At 57.3% G+C, this 20,658-nt stretch overlaps 4 protein-coding genes across 5 annotated transcripts in view; 3 read left to right on the top strand and 1 right to left on the bottom strand.

The window, feature by feature from the left end:
* ANK1 (ankyrin 1) overlaps positions 1-4,282 on the top strand; it is a 33,508-nt gene extending 29,226 nt beyond the window's left edge. The window contains exons 46-47 of the mRNA XM_041424742.1: positions 276-398; positions 2,105-4,282. Of these exons, the coding sequence (XP_041280676.1) occupies positions 276-374 (99 nt within the window). The 3' untranslated portion in view covers positions 375-398; positions 2,105-4,282. The remainder of the gene's footprint in view (positions 1-275; positions 399-2,104) is intronic.
* Positions 3,987-5,469, top strand: LOC121346710 (vegetative cell wall protein gp1-like). Its single transcript, XM_041424741.1, is given in 4 exon segments — positions 3,987-3,991; positions 4,483-4,604; positions 4,672-4,844; positions 4,846-5,469. Coding segments are annotated over 4 exon segments (924 nt in total).
* NKX6-3 (NK6 homeobox 3) lies at positions 5,401-11,060 on the top strand. The gene is made up of 3 exons (XM_041424957.1): positions 5,401-5,929; positions 6,974-7,143; positions 7,220-11,060. Exons 1-3 carry the CDS (start codon positions 5,548-5,550, stop codon positions 7,448-7,450), a joined length of 783 nt encoding a protein of 260 aa, XP_041280891.1. The 5' UTR covers positions 5,401-5,547; the 3' UTR covers positions 7,451-11,060.
* A 144-nt stretch (positions 11,061-11,204) lies between these two features.
* Positions 11,205-19,440, bottom strand: GPAT4 (glycerol-3-phosphate acyltransferase 4). 2 transcript variants are annotated; one of them, XM_041424956.1, is made up of 13 exons: positions 19,000-19,440; positions 18,281-18,911; positions 15,684-15,753; positions 15,079-15,376; positions 14,921-14,995; positions 14,388-14,477; positions 14,182-14,275; positions 13,282-13,397; positions 13,007-13,062; positions 12,603-12,688; positions 12,268-12,396; positions 12,111-12,190; positions 11,205-11,583 (listed from the first exon to the last, which is right to left on the bottom strand). In XM_041424956.1, the coding sequence occupies exons 2-13, from the start codon at positions 18,443-18,445 to the stop codon at positions 11,475-11,477; spliced, it is 1,368 nt and encodes a 455-aa protein (XP_041280890.1). In that variant the 5' UTR covers positions 18,446-18,911; positions 19,000-19,440; the 3' UTR covers positions 11,205-11,474. The 2 variants fall into 2 exon arrangements, with proteins under 2 accessions (XP_041280890.1, XP_041280889.1); XM_041424955.1 differs by having other exon boundaries at positions 18,281-19,440.
* Between the last annotated feature and the right edge of the window lie 1,218 nt (positions 19,441-20,658).

The raw sequence follows: 20,658 nt of genomic DNA, 5'->3' as shown, positions 1-20,658 counted from the left end.
CCTGCCTTGCCTGGGCCAGCACCCAGGACTCTCAGGACTTCAGCAGGACTCTCAGGCTTTGGGTCAATGTCACCCTCTGTCCTTTCTTCTGCCCTGCACTCCTCTCCTGTTTCCTCTCTAAGACTTCTAAGGCAAATCTTGCCCACTGCGCCAGTCTTCTTGCTTGGTGTTTTCTGCCTGCCAACTGACTCTACCTTTCCCTTTCCTGTCCTTTTCTCTCTGTCTGTCTGTTCACCTGGGTGATGTCCTGCTTCCTGCCCCTTCGGCTTCCTCAGGAGGAGGTGCGAGTGCATGTCCCGAAACCAGAGGTCTCTGGGGGCAGGATGGGGGCTCAGATAGTGAAACGAGCCAGCCTGAAAAGGGGGAAGCAGTGACCCCCTCAAATGGCCTCTTTTGAGGTAACCCTACCTTTGCTCTTCCTTCTGTCCTGGCTCTCCATGCTGCTGCCTGCACTGAGCTGCTGGTCATGCACATTCCCCTGGGGAAGGTGTGGTGGGGCAGTGCCCAGCTCTTGGCCTGCAGAGAGGTTTTGCTGTGCTGCAGCAACGGGCTGGGGGTGGGCAGCAGTGTGCCCTGCTGATAACCTGCTCCTGGGTGCATAGGGAGCCCTGGTCTGCAGCAATGCTGCAGCCAGCTGCGTGCACAGCACCCCAGTGCAGCCCCGGTGCCAAGGGCTGCTGCTGCAGTGGCAGCACGTGGGTGCTCAGGGGGGGTGTCCCCAGTGACAGGGTCACAGAGTTGTTACTCCTGGTTACTCTGGGCTGCAGACAGAGGGATGGTCTTTGTCCAAGTCGCTCCGGGGACTAGATTGCATTTGCATGGGGTCTGAGCAGAGCCACCCCCTTCATGCATGAGCACTAACTGCAGCCTTGTGGCAGTGAGACCAGCCCTTGGAGCTGGTGCCCTTCCCGAGGGGTGCAGCTGAGCTCTGGCAGAGCTGTGGGTCAGGTGAAGGGTGTCCTGGTTCTGTGGGGCCCTGGGTGCTGCCTCTGCTCAGAGCACTGCTGTGGGAGATGCAGCTGCTGCTTATGCCAGCCACGCAGAGCAAAGCATTGAGGTCTGCTGAAGGCAGGATGGGGCAGGCCTTGGCAGGGTGCTGCTGGGGAATGTCTGGGCAGTAGGGATGCAGGAGTGGCAGCTGCAGGAATGTGACACTTGTAGGGGCTGACAACAGGGCACCTGCCTTTGACTTAGGACTTTTCTTCCATTGATCCTCACTGAGCTCAGAATGACCCCTTAAGTCTTGTGCACTCCCTGATCCCCCTGCCTTCCCTGTAGAGTGGGACTAGGCCAGGTTGAAGGCAGGCTGCTTGGCACAGCACATTTGAGCCTAGCTGCATCGTTTTTCTCTGCACACTCACTGCTGGGCTGACAGTGCAGCACTGGGGGAAGGTGTTGCATGTGTGCTCCTCCTGGGAGGAGGCTGCCAAGCAGGGGCAGTTTGTCCTCTGGCCTCTGTTGTACACGCATGCCTCGCTCTGTCCTCCCTCTCCCTTCTCTCTCCACTCTGTTAGTCAGCTCTCTGTGGGTGTGTGAAGGGCTTATGCTTGTGGGCACATGTTCATGCAGACTCTGTCCCCCTCTGCCTGCCCCACTCCCCGGACAGTCCCTGGCTCTGCCTCTCTCTGGGGCACCGCTCCTGTTGCTTTGCTTTTGCAGTTTTCCACTGTGTGAAAGTGGCCCTGGGTGTGCACTGGGGGAGGTTTTCCTCTCTGCTGGGAGAGTGGGGTGCAGTCAGTCATTCTAGCTGAGGTGGGGGGCTCAAGGCTGGCCTCCTCCACCCCAGATCCTGGAGCAGCCCTCCCAGCTCCCTCCCAGTGCCACGTTGCAGCTGGTCCAGCTCAGCTTGCTGCCCGGTGCAGATGGGGCAGCACCATCAGTACCATCGATGTCATCGCTCCTGGTTCCAGGCCTGCCACTCAGTGGTGTTCTGTCACTGTCTGACACCCCCCAAAACTTGTCTTGTGGGTGCATGTGGGACAAGCACAGTGTACAGAAAGGACTTGCCAGCCATGTGCTGGCTGTCCCCACCATTAATCCCGGGTGTGCCACCATGAATGCCTTGGTAACCCCTGCATTTCTGTGTCTCTCTGTGTCTCTCCAGGATCGCACCTCAACACCAAACCACTGAACTTCACACACGTTCTGACACATACCTGAGGAGAGAGGAGAGGAGAGCAGAGAGTGGAGGGGAGCAGGGCTGGCTGTACATGTTTCTATAGGCTAATGGCATGATTTCTGTATGAGATATACTTACCGTCCTATCCGCATGACTGACTGACTGCAAGACGCATGAGCTACAGTACTTAAACCAGACGAGGGGCCTCCATCCTTGCCCCGCTGCTGCCAGGAGCCCAGAGACAGCACCACACACCAGGGGCATGCTCTCAGCTCCTTTGGGAGGCAAGAGCTGGAGCAGAAGGAAACGAGAGGGAAAGGAGATTCCATCTCCGTGCGTGGATGCATCCCCACGTCTGTGCTCCAGCTGCAAGAGGAAAGCTGGGACAGCATGGCACTGCTCACCGTGGAAGGAGAGGTGCTTGGCCCCCCCGCAAATGCCTGTGCTGCCTCTGCTGGACTTGCTTCTCATCCCTCCCTGTGAGTGTTGGGTTTCGGGGGGGGCAGCAGTGGCCAGAGGGTGCAAGGGGAGGCTGCAGGGAGCACAGCTGCCCTGGGCAGAGGGACTGGTGCAGGGCTGCCCTTCCTCTCCCCAGCACGTGCAAAGTCTCCCGTCAGGGCAGAGCTCTGGGCTGAGCACTGAGCTCGTTGCTTATGTTGAAAGTGTAAACTGTACAGCAATCAGCCTTGTGTATATGAACCAATAAATACTATGCAAACCCCTAGGGACACTCTAGCAGTATGTACAAAGCACTGACAGCTCTGCTCTCATATACCTCTTCAGGCTGCAGGATGGGCAAAGCCTTTGGAATATGTGAGCAGCTCTGGTGAAGGGAGCAGGAAGGCAATAGGAGTGAGAGGGCAGCAGCCTGCCCCTGTCCTGTGCCCCTCTGCCTGAGCCTGGCCCCTTGCTGGCCTGAAGAGGGGGGGGCTAGAGGTGCAGTCCCGTGGTCCAGCCCCAGTTTGTGTTGGCTCCAGCTGGCTTGAAGCTGTAGGCCTGCCTTGAGGTGCTTGGGGCCCAGGGAGGATGTGCAGTGAGAGAGAGCAGGAGGTGCTTGTGCCACACGTGGGGTTGTGCCTAGCTCTACTCAGCACAATATCTGCTCAGGAGATGAGCCAGGAGCTAGCAATAGCCAGCAATATGCACCCCAGGCAAGGGCTTTGCAGGGACCCTGGCCTCCCTGCAAGGGGGGCTCATCGCCCTGGATACTGACTCTCCCGGGACCAAACCCAGAGACATGGGAGCTGCATTTTCTCCAGGTGGAACCTGCCTGAGCCCTGGGGGCTGGGGCAGCCTCGGCCCGGCTGCTCCGGCAGGAGCAGAGCTCAGAGTTGGGCAGCACGTTGACCCCGTTGTAATACTTGACCCCAGGAGCGCAGGGAGAAGGTAGTGGCACTTGGTCCCAGGTCCTTGACCCTGTCCTTGACCCAGCTGATGTGGGGACCTGGCCTTTGTAGCACAGTGATGTGGGGACCCCCTGCTCTTTCTCCTGGACGTGGCCACGAACCTGCTTGGCAGAGTCTGAGCTGGTTCTCTGCGGCCAGGTGCAGAACAAGCGCCCCTCCAGCTTCAGGCTATGTGGTGGTGGCCTTGGCAGGGCAGCCCTGCCCTTCAGCGGGTGCACATCTGCTGGGAGAGCCCCTGGCTGCCCTGCAGCCAAGGAGCCTCGCTGCAGCCGAGCGACTGACCCAGCTTAGCCTTGGAGAGCAAAGCAGCCCCCTCCCCACCCCGAAGTTGAGCCATAGAGGCACAGACTCTCCATCCATCACCCTTGCTGCGTACAATAACCTCCCTAGACCCACTGCAACAGCTGACTCCGTAGCATCACCCTAGAGTTGTGTGTGGGTCCAGTGCTTTGGCCTTGTCTATGCCGTAGGGAATGTGCTGTGCTGCAACCGTGCCAGGCACCTGCAGTGACATTGCTTCGCGCTCAGATTGCTTGTAGGGCTGGTAGGGGGAGGCTGCACCCAACATTGAGCCTAGAGAATGCTGCAGTCTGCACACTAGAAGCTTTTTAGAAGTTTTAAAAATTACTTTTATTTTCTTTTTTTAATTGTTATGGAAACAAGCCTTTTGGATCTCCCTGTCTTAGGCCCTGATGTATAGATCATTTCCCTGTACACCAGCTATCAGACTATGAATTAATAAATAAATCAACACAAACGGTGTCTCGTCTCTGCTTTTCCAAAGGCGGGGAAGACGGAGAGCCCGGGGCCGGGTCCCCTCTTGCCGGGAGGGTGGGTCCGGCCGTGTCTCTGCCGTTCCTGGAGCGGCCTCTGGAAGCGTCCGTGCCACCGCTCCCCCCACACTGCTGGGGGTGTCCCGGGGCCCCGGGGCTACTGAGTCCCCACCGAGAGACCCAGCCGAGAGCACGGCCCCGAGCAGCGCTGTCCAGCGTCCGCGCCGCCCCGGCCCTGCATCCCGCCCATCCCGACCCGTCCCGTCCCATCACATCCATCCCGACCCATTCCCGTGTCCCGTCCCGTCCGTGTCGTGTCCCCTCCCATTCCCGTGTCCTGTTCCGTGTCCCGTTCCGTCCCGTGTCCCATCCTGTCCCGTGTCTTGTCCCATTCCCGTGTCCCGTCCTGTCCCGTCCCGTGTCCCGTCACATTCCCGTATCCCGTCCCGTCCCATTCCTGTGTCGCGTCCCGTCCTATCCTGTGTCCCGTCCCGTGTCCGGTGTCCCATGTCTCGTCCCGTGTCCCGTCCCATTCCCGTGTCCCGTGTCCCGTCCTGTCCCGAGTCCCGTGCCCCCTGTCCTGTTCCGTCCCGTGTCCCGTCCCGTCCCACGTCCCGTCTCGTCTCGTCTCCCGTCCCGTCCTGTCCCGTCCCGTCCCGTCCCGTCCCGTCCCGTCCCCGTCCCCGTCCCACGTCTCGTCCCGTCTCGTCTCCCGTCCCGTCCCGTCTCCTCCCGTCCCCTCCCGTCCCGTCCCGTCTCGTCTCGTCTCGTCTCCCGTCCCGTCCTGTCCCGTCCCGTCCCGTCCCGTCCCGTCCTGTCCCGTCCCGTCCTGTCCCGTCCCCGCCGCTCCCGCCGCCACCGCCGGTGCTCAAAGCGCAATTTGTCTGATCCGGACCAATCACGCGCTGCCGCTGAGTCGCAGCCAATAGCAGCCGCGGCCGCCGAGGCCTGGCCAATGGGCGCGCCGCCCGCAGCCGCGCGGCCAATGGCTGCGCGTTATTCTAATGGGCCGCGTCTTTATCAGAGAAATGTTGGCGCTGCCCGAGCCCAAGTTGGGGGTCCGGGGCCGGAGGCGCCGCGAGGTCACCGGGGCTGCCCGCGGCCCGGCCCCGCCGGCATCCCCGTGCCAGCCAGGCGCCCACGGGCCAGCGCGGACTCCGGGGCTCTGTAGCCCCCCGGGCCGGCGGTAATGGGCCGGCCATCGCACCTCCGGGGCTCGGCGCTCTGAGGAGCTCTCGGTGCTAGAGCCATGGATGCCAACCTGCCAGGCACCTTTCTGCTCAACGGCCCCTCGCTGGGCCCCTTCCCCGAGGCCAAGGCGCCCGTTTGCCAGTACTCAGTGCAGAGCTCCTTCTACAAGCTGGCACCCCCCGGGCTGGGTGCCCAGCTGGCGGCTGGCACCCCCCACGGCATCTCCGACATCCTCGGCCGGCCCGCGGCGACCCCGAACGGCGCTCTCCTCCCTGGCTACCCCCACGCGGGCGGATTTAACGGACTGAGCTCCCCGGGCGTCTATTACGGGCCCCAGGTGGGCGCCCTCCCCAAGGCTGGTGGCGAGTACCTGCCGCGGGGCCGGAGCTGCTGGGCGGAGGCGGCCCCGGAGTGGCGGGGCGGCCGGCAGTGCGGCGGCCGTAAGTACGGGGGGCTCGCAGCGCTGGGTGGGTGGTGGGTGCCCCAGGGGACGGGCACCTTGCGGAGTCCCTGCCCGTGGGCGCTAGGGAATGGGCCAGGCTGTGTCTCTGCCGTTGTCCTGTTGGTTGGATGGCCAGCAGGCTCGCCCAGGACAGTGGGGAGAGCTCCAGTGCTGGAGGTGCTGGACTTCAAATGGTCGCAGAACTTTTTGGCTCAAGGGCAGGGGCAGCTCTAATGACAAATACTAATTCTTTGCCCCCAGGCAGCGCTCTGACTCACAAGATCTCCCTGTCTCTCGTTGGCTCAAGGGCAGGGGCAGCTCTAATGACAAATACTGATTCTTTGCCCCCTCTGACCCACAAGATCTCCCTGTCTCTCAAGCAGCCTCGCTGGGGGTCAGTGCCTGGTTAGCTCATGGCAGAGACGGGCCAGCCCCAGAGCTCCAGGCTGGCAGCGCTGCCTTCCTGGTGGAGAGCTGTCGGGGGAATTGCAGAACATGTTGCTGCTGTCCCAGAGGGTAGGTGGGATGGGTGCACCTGCCATCCCATGGGAAGCCCCAGGAGGTTGTGTGCAGCTGTTCAGAACCTGCAGCTCTGGTCCCCTTCACCCCTTCGCAGGTGATGATTTTGGAGCAGATGGGTTAGGCAGTTTGGCCGTCTGCTCCTGGCACAGCTACGAGGCAATGACCTGTCTTATGTCATGCATGCTGCAAGGTGTGGGACATGGGGCACGGTGTTCCCAGCACTGCTTGGCTCTGGGGTCAAGCACTGTTGGTAGCGACCCTTACCCTCTCAGCACAACCACTGTCCTTGATCAGGGGGGGCCTATCCCAGCTCTTGCTCTGTGAGACCTCCACAGTGGGCAGCTCAGCCCTCCTGGGATGGGGCTGAAGCCCTGAAGCAGGAATAAAGTTTTAATTTGGAGAGGAACAGGTGCAGAGGGACTCTTTGGTCACTGAGGGCTGGCGAGTGTGGACAAAGGGAGAGCTGTCCAGAGTCGTGGGCTGCCTAGAGCTCAGCCACTTCTCTCTTCCTCTCCTGCAGCCCCTGCTCACTTGGCTGACAGCATCCACAAGAAGAAGCACACGCGCCCAACCTTCACGGGACACCAGATCTTTGCTCTGGAGAAGACGTTTGAGCAGACCAAGTACCTGGCGGGTCCGGAAAGAGCACGGCTGGCCTATTCTCTTGGCATGACTGAGTCTCAGGTGAAGGTGAGTACAGCTTCCTGTGTGGCGTGGGGTGCGCGGCGTGTTGGCTGCTAACCGAGCCGGGCCCACGGGGCAACAGGTCTGGTTCCAGAACCGACGGACCAAATGGAGGAAGAAGAGCGCCCTGGAGCCCTCCTCATCCTCGCAGCGGGCGGGGGGCTCTGGCGGAGAGCGGGCGGCCTCTGAGACCGAGGACGATGAGTACAACAAGCCCCTGGACCCTGACTCGGATGACGAGAAGATCCGGCTGCTGCTGAGGAAGCACCGTGCGGCTTTCTCCATGCTGGGCTTGGGCACGCACAGCGGCTGAGCGCGCCAGCGCAGCCTGCCCCTCTGGCCTGGGGTGACCCCCCTCACCAGCAGGTGCCTGGCTGTGGGGTGGGGTGGCTGACAGCTGGACGGGGAGCACGGCTGGCAGGGCTGGGAGCAGCACACGTGGTAGTGTCAGGTGCAGCGTTGATGAAATAAAGGTCCCAGTGGAGTCCCAGCACTTGTTTCGTGGTCCAGGGTGGCCTTGTGAGGCTGGGCTAGAGAAGGGTTGGGGATAGGATGGATGGGGCAGGGTCTGCATGCCAGGCAGGGGAAAGGGGCCGTGCTGTGGTGCTGCATGTGGGACAGGAAGTGCCCCACAGAAGCGGGGGAGCCCTGGAGATTTTCCCAGGGTTTTCTCTGGTTTGGGCGTGTACCAGCAGCAAGAGCTGCTGGTTCAAAAGTCACTCACTGGGGCCTCTTATTGGAAGCTCTTAGCAGCAAATAAATATCATTTATCTTAACAGTGTGAGTGAGAGCCCATTCACCTGTCGGGGCTGCAGGATTGATGTGGCATCAATAGCCCCAGTGTGTTTGCCTGCCAACCTGTTGGGTGCCCCCCTGCTCTGTGCTGCACCCCTGTGCAGTGGGGGCTGCACATACAGACATCTGTGAGCACATGGGGCTGCACACCCCCTGCTCGTGGCTCACCAGTGGCATGCCAGCTGCGGGTGCTGCGCGGGGCCAGCTGTCCTTACCTGCTTAGGACACCAAAGGAGCTGCAGCTGGCACAGGCACAGCAAGGCCGGGCAAGCTTGGCAGCTGTTCAGCCAAGAGCCAGCTGAGTGCCAGCCAGGTGTGAGCAAACACGTGGGCTGTGTCTTGGAAGGAAATCGATAGCAGATAAGGTGCTGCCGGCCCATCGGGCAGTGATTAGCAGCACGGAAGGGGCAGGAGTGAGGCTGCTGAAGGGATCCCCTCCCTGCAGGCAGCACCTGCAACAGGCTGCTGGCAGAGTCCTCGCTTGGGACAGCTGAAGCTCCTGAGCCACTGGGACCTTTCAGTGGCCCTGAGCACCAGCCTCGTGTGCAGATCATCACTGTACAACATGCCAAGGCTCACACTTGGCTTAAAGCCCCTTTCAATCTCTCACTGCACTCTGGGCACTTTGCAAGGGGACCTGACTGCTCAGTGCCACTTTAACAGAGTTTAGGGGACTACTGTCCCTGCACAGGTCCCTGTCCAGCCCCTGCAGTGAGTGTGGGGCTTGTAATGCTCCCCCCTCAGCCATGCAGCCCCTCCATGGGATGGATTCTGGGCCAGGACAGAGCTAATGGACCCTGGGATGTGGGATGGCAGGTCCCGTGGGAGCACGGTGCACGGGGCTGGAAGAAACACATCACTGTCTGTGGACAGAGCCAGAGCTCAGCAGGTTCCACATGGTGGGAGAAGTGAGGGGCTGCTGGTGGGATATTTTTTTAACATTTTCTAAGCTGCCCAGCTTGGCTGACAATTTTTAATGTACTAACTGCCTGGTCCAGTGAGCTGATTAATTGGTGCTGTGGAGATCAATACAAAACAGAAAATTAAAACAATTTTAAAGTGATTAAGTAGTTTAACACCTGTCTGATGCCACGTCAGGGCTGGGAGACAAATAAAGCAGGTGGCAAAGGGCCTGCTGTAGCCAGGGAGAGTGACAAATGGCTGCTGCAGCCTGGCTGCCCCGTGCATCCCCACGCTGAGACAGGACCCCAAACAGTGCTGATCCATGCAGGGTCCCAGCCCAGCAGCCAGGAGCGACCCCCTTTTCTCCCTGTGCTGCCCACCGTGGCTCCCACTTTCTGCTGCAGCAGAGCAGTGCCCCATCAGCGCTGGGCTCTGGGCAGGAGCTCTGCCCAGCCTGTGCCCGCTGCCAGGCAGCCTCAGGCTGTGTGGGCAGAGCCAGGAGTGCGGCGCAGGCAGGCCAGCCTGGCAGGCAGATGGATGGCAGCTCCGCTTCAATTCCGCATCCCTTTTCTCCCAGACAAACCCCGTCGGATTTTCATAAATCAAAGCGCCACGCTGTTTAATAAAAATTTATTGACTTACAAGTGATTATTTATCAAAAGGCCATTAATAGCAGCTCCGGGAATGATGTGCTACTGGGTGGTGCGTGGAGACTAATAGCAAATCAATGCCAGCATCCGGGCAGAATGCATATGAGGGCTCCTGGCCCCAGTGGGGTGCACGGCTGCTGCAGCCAGAGCCAGCAGCCCCTACCCCGTGGGCCGCCCAGTGCTCCCCCCCCGGTTATTTATCGCTTACAAATGAAATGATCGATACTTTTAATCTAGAGCTAAATTTATTAACTTTCTCATCGGAGAGAGACGTATTGACTGGGGGCATGGGGTGGGAGAGGCAAGGAAAGATGGATGTGTGCCTCCTCTAACCTGTCCAGCCAGCTCCTTGCCTGCTGTGGAGTGTCCCGAATGCTGCTGGGGACGGTCCCCGAGCACAGCAGGGTGGCTGGGCATCCTGCAAAGCTGAGGAGGGTTCTGCCATGGTGTCAGAGACAGGGCACTTGTGGGCACCTGCAGCTGGATCCAGGTGCCTGAGGACACAAGGGGGTGGAGGAGCCTTGTGGCCTTCAGCAGTGCCTGAAGGAAATGTCCATCCCACCCCCAGAGAGGAGAGCTCTGGGGACACAGCCCTTGAGAGGGCTCAGGAGCAGCTGCTGAATGGGGAGAAGTGAAGGAGAGCCTGGAGACCCTGCCTGGGCAGCAGGGATCAGCAGGCAGGGATGTCCCTGTCCCCAGCAGGTGTGTCCCCAGCTGCAGCTCAGCACACAGGGAAGGGCCACCCTCGGTAGGCAGCGAGCACAGCACTGCCTCAGCAACCTTGGACTCACTGTGGCTCCCTCCAGGGCTCCCCAGACCACAGCAAGGTGCAGGGGTCTTCATCCAAATGGCCACCTGAGCTGGCAGCCAGAGCTTCCATCAGGTAAATAAAAAAGTGCAGGAAAATTCAGATTTAAGGCCACTTACACAGAGCAGCTGTCCGAGGCACTTAGGTAACTGCCTTCTCCAGAGCATTAGAAAATTTAAGCAGGCTTTAGCAGGTAGCAGTGAAACAGCTCTTGGTTTTAAGAGCAGAGAACCCAGTGTAAGTGCTCAAGTTTGTAGGAATGTAAGGAAAATGGGAAAGTACATGGGAGACATGCTCAAATGCAAGTTGTTTTACTGAATAATTTACTTGCAGAGCAGAAAGGGGCACCACATCCAGCACAAGATTTCAGTTTTCTTGCTACAGGTTGATACTATCCATGTGTGTGCATGACAGGGTCAGATGCCACTGTTTCCCTCAGGAGACATTTGAAAAGGGATTTGCTGCCCTAGCCATGAAGTCTTGGGCCCTCCTACACCAGATTCCTCAGGAGCCCCACCTGCCACTCCAGTGACACCTGGCACCCTGCAGCCCCAGGGGACAGAGGGAGATTTCCAAGGAGTATGATCCTTACTGCATCAGCAGCAGTGAAGAGGCTGTTAGTCAGACACTGTAGAAGCAACAGTCTGGGTCAAGCTGACAGGAAAGTGGCAAAAGAAAAAGATTTCTCCTGGAAGTGGAACTGAAAATGGCCTGAGAGGCACATTCTGCTCCTAAGGGGTTTATGCCTCACACATGAGGGGGACAGGCTCAGGAGGATTCCCTTGGTTGTCAAGGCAGCCAATTTCAGCACAGCTCAGCAGCTTTTGTGTTGTGGGAGACATGTGACTGACACACATGCACATCACACCAGTCCTCCCCTGGGGCTGGACACACCAGATGGAAGCACATGACACCATAAGAGTTTCATTTAATACTGCCCCTGCGAGGGGCTTCACTGTAACAGTAACAAGAAGGCATCTTTGCCATGAGCTGCCAAAGGCATCAAGACTCCAGGCAGCAATAGTGCCTCCGCCAAACAACAGCCAGAGGATGAAAAAGCGAGTCCAAGCAGCTCTGGAGTAGCCAAGTCCAAAGATTCAGAGTTGCTCCAGACAAGCCCTGGCTGGTGCTGGAGGCAGGGGCTTTGGCCAGCCCGGGTGGCAGTGCTGGAGGCAGCAGGCTCAGGAGCGGCTCCGGTCCTCGTGGCTGCCTACAATCATTTTGCTGTAGAGTTTCTGTTGCTCCTCCTTGAATGCATCTTTCACCTTCTCCCTTTTCAGTCCTCCATCCCTGGGGAGAGAGTAATTATCAGAGAGGCTGCAGGCAGGCATCATCTTCATCTGGGACTGTTCAGGGCAAGTCAGAGTTGCAGTGAGACCACCTGTCCCCAAAGGGCATCACTTCCTTACCTGGTTGTGCCACGAGCTGCCCCCCTGGCCCTGCACTGTGCCCAAAATAGCAACTCTGCCAGAAACATGAGCTACTCTGGTACAGCTACAGGAGACTGCCTGCCTGCCTCCTGGGCTCTGACACCTCAGTGCCTAGGAAAGCAAGTTCCCAAGCTGAACACACCTTGCAGAGTGGAAACAAGTCAAACCCAGGGCATCCCAATGCAAGCTACAATCACAGGATGAAGCTCTGATGCCCAGCATACACAAGAAGCAAAGACTTTGGTCTCTACTACAGAAGGACATTCCTCCAGAGGCCTGCTCTACCCTAAGCAAGAAACAAATGGAGCTCTACAGCCCATGAGCACATCCCAGGACCCAGAACAAGGAACTCTGGCACCAGGAAGAGAAAAGCCTGCTTGGACTCACCAGAGCAGATCCACAAGGCCCCCCTGCCTGGCAATGGCTGACTTCACTCGATTGGCAAACTGCACTGCATCCTCTTCAGGCTGTGGCAAAACAAGAGTGTTCAGCAGGAGCAAAGGGCCAAACTGGAAAGCAATCAGACAGGCTGGGTTCACCTCACCTGCCTGGTCATTGGGGGCAGGTACCAGACACTGCAGACGATGGCCCAGCTGGTCATCATCCTCAGGAGGTAGGTCACCATGCCGTATTTGCTGCTGTTCCAAAAGGCATCTCCAAACTGTGGGTCATACTGCAAAGGCAGAAGAGTTCACGGAAGTCAGGCAGGGGCTGCACCCTCTCTGAGGCTCCAAGTTCCACCCCAAACCAAGCTAAAGGTCAGCCAGAGCACTACATGGAGTGATCTCAGCTTTCCTGTGCCCTCAGACCAGGCTGGACTGGGCTGCCAAGACACAGGTGCAGACAGACTTGTGCCCTAGGAACATTGCCTTGTCATACCTTGATGGCTACAGGGTAAACTGTAGCTCCAATTTCGAAGCTCCCCTTTTTGAACATCATCACAGATGTGTTGTTGATGCATGTTCCTGTAAGAGACAAGCACAATCTTAACTCTCCTTTGCAAGTCAGTTCAGAAGTGTAAGCTACAGGCTTAAGGGCAGGGCAACAGGAACCCAGCAGCTCTCCCCTAACTCCATCCAAACCCTGTTCTCTGGGTCACTGGGACATCGTGTGTGACTCCTGCATTCTGGGCTCACTCAGCTCTAAAGACACAAATGTCCCTTTTGTCTCTCTCAGTGGAGGGTCTCAAGCCCTTGGCTATGTAAGAAGGAAAGGAACAGAGATATGGTGCTATCTCAAGGTGCCTCCTCCACCTGGTGCTTCTCTGGCCTTGTTGCACTCACCTTCTGGAAAAATAAGAATGGGCAGTTTGCTTTTGTCCTGGACATGTTCTGTGAGCCTAAACAGAAGAGTGCCAAAAATTAGCAGAAGGCACAGATGCTCTCAGTAGCAATCCACACATAATCCATACCCTGCAGTCACCAGGGACTATCAGGGTCCCAACAACAGGGGCACAACCTCCCAGCACTTGTGAGGCCATGCAGTGTCCTCATCCAAGGGAGGTGAGCAGCCCTCTACCTCCCCCAGCCTCCAGACCCATCCCTGCAGCCAGTCACACCTTCTGGCGACGAGGTGACGATCTTTGACCTCGGAACGCTCGAACCAGACGTGGGGACAAGCTTTCACCATGGCTCTCTGTATCACACCCATGAGCCCTCCATGGATCTGACCCACCTGAACAGAAGAAAACACAAGTTAAAAGATGCAGGCACACATGAAAGTCAAGGCTGTGCCAAACAGTTTCACAGCTAAACTGAGCTTCATCTTCCTGCTCTAGCCTGGAAAGGCTAAGAGGAAAAGTCCCATGCTCTGATTTGAAAGACAGATACAGCAAACCCAAAGTGCTTTCCCCATGGCAGGAGGTCCAGCTGGGGAAGCACTTTTTTCTCCCAGCAACAGCAAAGCCTAGAGCTCTTCTTGCAAAGCTGCATGTGGAGACCCTGGGGGGGGCATTCCCTGGTCTGGGGAGGCACAAGAAGCGTGCCTCAAAAAGCTGTCAGACCCCACTGGCTCCCTCCCCTGTTCCTATGTCTGTTCCTATGTCCCTGACCCACTCCTTCCCTATTCCCTGATTTGTCCTCACCTTTGTACTGCCCTGAGACCAGGGTCAGCCCCCAGGCCCCTGTAGAGACCCTCTGCATTCCTGTGTTCTGTGACCTGATCATCTCACCACACAGCTGAATTAAACATCTGTGGATATTATCCAAAGGTCCTTTTTGCCTCCTTACCCTGGACTATGCTAGCAGCAATTCAGACTGCTACAGCTGCACCCACAGACCCCTGGTGCTTTGAGTTCCAGGCTGAGCTTGCATGCCACAGACAAGAGTCTGACAGTGCCCCACCACACCATGCAGGGTCAAGTAGTTCTACATGCACAAAGGACTCTTGCTGCCCACCTCCTGCCCCATAACAAGCCTTGCTGCTCCCTCCATGCAGGCAGCCAGGCCTGGTACCTTACCATGGCATAGTAGCCATCACTGGCCAGGATGATCACATCAATGGGGGAGGTGTGATTGGCCACGCAGATGCCTCCGTTTCGGGGTCTGTTTTCTCTAGATGCAAAACAAAAGCAGGGGTGAAGGAAGGGGAAGGAAGCATGAGAGATACAAAATGCCCAGCATGGAGCACCCCCTGGGCAGGGAGCGTGGAGCAGACAGGACTTACCGGTCGTGGTAGGTGATGATGGCTGTGAGGGCACGCACGCAGATCCGGTAACACATCAGGTGGACGTGTTTGCTCAGGAAGTCCTTACACCTGCAGCCCAGGACACAGACCATCACTCCCCAGCCCTACAATATCCCCTGGAACAGTGCCACTCAGCCCAGCTGCCCCAGGCTGTGAAATCCAGCCAAGCCTTCACATCTGTCCTACAGAAACACAGCGTATCCTGAGCTTTGCTGTCAGCTTATCATCACTGATTCTGAACTCATGAGAATAGAATTTTGGCCTTTGCTCTTTTCTGTTATTACTCCTTTCAGAGGCCAGGGCTGAGCGCTCTGCCAGCAGCTTAGTGCTCACATCTAGGCCCTTTGTTTAAAATCACAGGGTGTCCATTCCTGAGAGACCACAGCTACCAGGACCACCTGCTGTGCCTGCAGGTGGTAGAACAGAAAGCTTTCTAGGGAAATTTCAGGATTATAAGGTCTCAAACTGCACAGAGTGCTCCCCACCTGCTTCTCCCTCAAAGACGAACTCACCTTCCATTTGGCAAATATCCCACCACTGTGGTACCAGTCACCAACAAGCTGATGCCAGTAAATGCCAGGGCTATCCTGCAGAAAGAGGGAAACTACATGCTAGCAAAACCAGGCCAGCAGCACCTTCTTGGCAGGCAGGTGCTGGCAGCAGGACTCACCTGAGGGGCAGAAGGAAGCAGTAGCGGACGAGCACACCAAGTCCCCAGAGCACAGTGAGGCGCAGGCTGATGTACTGGAAGTTGTAGTTGGTCCTGCTGAGCAGGTTCCAGGACTCCAGCTCTTCAGCTGAGAATCTCTTGGTCACTTCATCATCCATGATGGTCTCGATGCCTTTGCGGCAGAAGTAGAAGATGTCTGAGAGCTCAAACTCAGGGGTGTCCAGGGCTTTGCCGCTGCCACTGCGGCGGATCTCCTTGATCTCCTCCTCCAGTGACGTTGGCTCCTTTGCAATGATACCTGCAACACACCGCAGGCAGCTCTGAGCAAACTGTGACTTGCCCACTCAAAGAGAGACAAAAGCCAAGGCCCTTCCTCACCCGCCCTCCTCAGGGTCCCCCCCTTCCTTTCTCCAGTCCAGACAGGCATGAACCTCCCCACTATCCAGAAATTAAGCACTCCCAAGGTGCTTCCCTGCCCTCCCTAGAATTCCCTCCTACATGGAAAAGACTTCCCAGCAGACCTCAGCTGCTCAGAGACACTACATTTACCCCACTTCCCCCCAAAAATTTTGAACTCCATGTAGCCATGCAGGGTAGGATCTCACCATTGACATAGGGCTTGTACAATGGATGGTTCTTCTCCTTGGCACCACGCTCTATTCTCAGTGTTGCCCACTGCAAGACAGACAGCACAACCAAGATTGGCAAGGCCTTTAGCTCCACACTACTGCCCATTTTAGAGCTGACTTTCAGGAAGGACCATAGTGCAGGAGAGAAGATGGGGCTAAAGCAGGGTTCCCATACAGAACAGAAAGAGTGAGTGATGAACCCAGCTGAACTGAGGTGGAAGCAGGGGCTGGCCTGGGAAACAGGGAGTGCCAGAGGGAAGCAGAGTGCTCAGTGATGAGATGGCACAGCAAGGTTTTCTGCTGTTTCTGTGACCTCTCAGCTCTGCTGCACCTTGCACGTGGTTGCCACTGCACAGATTCTGGCTGGGCTGTGCAACCTGCTGAGGTGTCTGCACCACAGTGCAGGGAGCTGGTCAGGGGACCAGTGCTACTCTTCAACCCTTGTTTCTTCCAAATTCAAAGCAGAGACTGTGTTTTCAGGTTGCTGCTGACACATCAGGCTGATGATGGGATGGGATCCTTTCCCCTCTGATTCAGCTGATGGCTGCTGCTGCTTCTCAGCTCAGCAATCTGCCCAAAACAGCAGCAGCAAGCACCCTCAGACAGCTGGTTGCCAAATCCTGTGCCAGGACTACTTGTTCTATCAGCTAATTTTCAAGGGCACCAGCACAAACTGCAGGCTGTATTTCTGTGCAGTTTTCCTGCCTGCCCTCCAAATAACCTTCACAGCCTGTAATTCATACAGGTCTGGAAGGACAAGCTTCTGAAGAAGAAGGACTTGTGTACAACACGCTTCTCTGTGAAGAGGGGAAGTTGCTGTGAACTCTGGCATCCCAATCTCAGCCCATACCAGCAGCAGATCAGGAGGCAGCAATGAGGAGCTAATTGCATATGGAGTGTCCTGCTCACCTTGCAGCTGCCTCTGCCAGCAGCCAGAACTCCAGCATTGCAGAAGATTGCCTAGATGCTGCCATCCCAGAAGGCAGGAGAGGAGCTCTGACCTCGCAGGAGCTCAGCAGCCTATGGAGAAGGCAGTGCTTGCAAGCCCAGCACATCTCCATCCTGACTGTGGCAGCAGCAAACCCAGCCTCACACCTGAGGGGCAGCAGGCAGGTGCCCTCCCTGCCCACCCACACAGGTGTGGCACTGCCAGCCAGGCCTCGCAGCTTGGGCTGTGTCCCACGAGCTTCCAGACTCTGCCACACTCCCACGTGCTGCCCCTCTGGGTTCCCAACATCAGCCTCGAGTGCTGGGAAAGTATTTTGAGTAAGTAATAGCCCTCCAAAACACCATTCTGAATGGTCAAACTTAGTGAGTGAATTTTCCACCAAATCAGTGACCAGTTGGGCATGAGAGTTCCTCTATCCTAACACTAAGATTCTTTAATAAAAGCTGGAATAGCTTTTCAGAAAAATAGTTTTCAAACACCAATATAGGTGTTGAGAGCAAATGTTCCTGAATTGAAGGAACAGGGGGAGAAAAAGAAAACACTGTGAAAAGTTCCATTTATTTTTTTTTTTCTGCCCGCTTCAGTCAGTAAATTTGTAGTCAGGTCTTCCAATACCTGTGTTAATGAAGCCCCTCACAAAACCCAGGGCCTTCCCATTTATACCTCAGGCTTTTGGGAAGACTCAAGAGTTTAAAGAGCTGAACACTGTGAGCTCCAGGGCTGTCTTCCCAAGCCAGTCACTACAGGGATACTCCCCAGAGTATCAGGCAGAATCAGCCCTGTTCCAACAGCAGTAGCTACACCACACATCCTTCAGCAGCATGAACTCCATATTTAAGAGCCTAAAACCTCCCTAGCACTTTGCTTTCCCCTGAGCTGCCAGGGTAGGGTGGTATAGGCTTTACCTACTACTCCTAGTAGATAAAACATTCTGGTCTGGTCAGGAACTTGCTTCAAGAGGTGCTGGCTCAGAGACAGCCCATAAAATTAGTCCACCAAAGGCAGGCAAGGGAACAGCATGACAACAAGCTGGAAAATTCCACTTGTCCTCTGTGTGCCAAGAGGGTCGGCAAGGGCTGCTGGTTGTCCTCCAAGGTGGCAGGTCCAGACACGGCTCAGTAGGTGACACTCCAGGACACAAGCACGTTGAGAGCTCTGGGTTCTGGCCACAGATCACTCAGGGCTTGCAGCACAGAAGTCCTGCCTTACCTCCTCTGCTCTTGCTTCGTTCAAATGTGCCCCAGAGAGGAGCAACCTGCTGGCTGCTCCCTCCCCATCACACCTGACACTGCTGCAGCAGCACCCTGCCCTGCCTGGGACAGAACCCCTCCAAGCTACCCCTCACATCCTGCTGTGCTCCTGACGACTGCAGAGCCTTGCTAGACTATTGCTTCACTTGAAGACTTACTAGATTAATTACAGGGCAAAAAACAGCCCACAAATAGAGGTCTCATAAATGGCATTTGGCTGAGATGAGCCAAAGAGGTCAACAGGCAGCAGCACAGCATCCACAGCCCTATCTTCCACTCTAGTCACACAAAATCCCCTCCTGAGGCAAAAACCTCTTTTCCATGGTTGGACAAACCTTTGCAAACACAGAGAACACTCTGAAAACATGACTTACCTGAAAAATCTTCAATAAAGTTTTCATGTAAACCTTGCGGATGCCAAAGGAGACTCCAAAAATTGCTGGCACGATGATGAAAACCAGAAGCAGAGTGAAGAGGACAGTTATGGAAATCCCCAAGAGATTAACCACTAGGCTGTCAAAGGGGAGCAGGAGGAACATGGTGAAGGGCCCAGGCAAGGCTGGTGCCCTGCAGCCAGACAGAAGGGCTGCTCGCAGCAATGAACCAGTCCTCCTGTCACTCAGCAAGTCTCACACATGCACCGAGTCTGCAGCGTGCTCAGAGACCCCATTCCAAAGTTCACATCCTTTCGGGGCTCTGAGAGAGGGAATGCAACAAGAGCAGAGAGAGCACTTGGGAAAACGAGCCAACAGTCTGCCAGGAGCTCGGGGGAGTTCAGACGACGCAGGCCAAAGAGCTCAGAGCAGACAGTGCACACACACGGCGTTGTCCATGGGCAGGTGCTGGGCACGGCAGCACCACGACTGCAGGAACGAATCCCCTCCCAGGCTGCCACAAGTCCTGCTGCGGGGCAGCTTGTGGAGAATCTGGCAGCAGAATCTCCTCCTGGCTGCTGAGAGCATGCACAGTCTCTTCAGAGGGACAAGGTGGAGTCCATCCCTGAGCCTGCATTGGAGGAGATCGAGGGAGTTGGCACTCACAGGAGCCTACCGTACGTGGAGCTATTATTGTTCTCCCACGAGGGCATGCGCACCAGCACGGGTCCTTGCATGACGCCTGGAACGAGTTCAGCTCTGGAGGCCCCTGGCATCCACCCACGCTGAAGGGTCATTACAGACACCAGTGAAGCTCCTGGAAAGCTTTCAAACAGCAAGTTGGCTTCTTGGCAGATGTGGCACTCGCATGCCACCAGCAGCAGCGGAGGAGAGCAACTGAAGTCAGCAGACCGGAGAGATGTCAACGCAGAGAGCGTGGCAGGAGGCCAGAGACAGTGGGCTCTGAAACCTGGAAGGCAGTACTTGGGCTGAGGTCACACCATTCAGAGCAGCTCCCGAGACAGCAAAGACTGAGACAGACACTCTAGCCACGTCCTGTCACTGTCACAGACTTGGGAATCACCTCCTGCTGCCATTCATCCTGTATTTTCATACCATGCACACCTCACATGGAGCAGACTCATCCAGAACCACGCCTACGGCACAGGATGCTGCAATCAGGTCTCAAGTACAGGAAAGGAGTGACAGAAAACCCTTCCTCATGACCAAGACCTTATCATGTCTCTCATTTCAGGGGCATCCGAGAGAAGTGAGGAAGCCAGGTACCCAGATTCCTGGGTAGGTATCACTTCCTCTGCCCCTGTACATCTCATCCCCAGTGACAAAGGGCAGATTTACAAACAGTGCAGGACAGGAAGTTAGCCTAAGGGGAGAATTACTCCTGATGATTAGTCAAAGAAGAACTTGTTGGGGCACAAGGACCAGTCAAAGGTCACACACTCACAGGGCCATCAGTGGCTTATGATAAAATATTAGCCTGCTCGGGGGAGACTGCCCTCTGGACACCACCTTCACCAGGCTAGGGAGTCTCAACCTGAGGATGGGATTTAACAGCTACCTGACAAGCACACAAGGCAAAGGAGAATCTGTAAAGCTCCTCTTGCTCCTCTGTACACCATGTTCCAGCTGCTGGTTAAACACTGCTGTACCAGTAACACTAAGATGAGTGTTAGTGCTTCAGAGGCACACACACAGAGCGTGGACTGGGGGAGGCAGCTGTCAGCCACACGTGCAGCTGCCCATTATGCCACAGCTGCCCATTATGCCACACTGTCACCCAGCAGAACCAGGACTCGTGCTGGTGACCTGCTCAGACGGGCCCCTGAGCCGGCAGCCGCCCTGAGGAGCCCGGCCATGACTCTGCCGCCCCGAGTCCCCGCCAGGGCCGAGCCCACGTGTGCCGCAGCCCTGCCCGCGGGCTCCCGGCCGCTCGGACCCGGCCCCGCCCCGGGGCTGAGGCACGGCCGGGCGGGCCCGGCAGGCACCGAGCGCAGCCCGCACCGCTGTTCCGGGGCTGCAGCGACTGACCGCCGTCCGCCCGGCCGGCAGAGCAGCTAACGGCCCGCCCGAGGCCGCGGCGGCCGCACCGGGGGCGGCGGCGAGGATCGATCTCCGCTCTGCTCCCGGGAAGCGCGGCGGATCCCGGCAGGACCGGGGCCCGGCCCTGCCGACGACCTTCGCGTCGTCGCTGTGCGCGGGGCGGGGACGCGCGGGGCAGGCACGGCGGGCACTGCGGCGCGGCCGCTGCCGTGCGCGCCCCCGCACCGCGCTACGTCAGCGCGCCGCCCGCGGGGCCGCGCCCGCAGGGCCGCCCCGCTCTCCCCGCCCGCCCCGCCAGGGGGAGCGTCCCTCCCGCC

The sequence above is a fragment of the Onychostruthus taczanowskii genome, unplaced genomic scaffold, assembly GCF_017590055.1.
Source record: "Onychostruthus taczanowskii isolate IOZ18803 unplaced genomic scaffold, ASM1759005v1 scaffold84, whole genome shotgun sequence".
Taxonomy (NCBI): domain Eukaryota; kingdom Metazoa; phylum Chordata; class Aves; order Passeriformes; family Passeridae; genus Onychostruthus; species Onychostruthus taczanowskii.
Note: the sequence above shows the minus strand (reverse complement) of the source record. Positions and strands in the feature narration are given on the sequence as shown.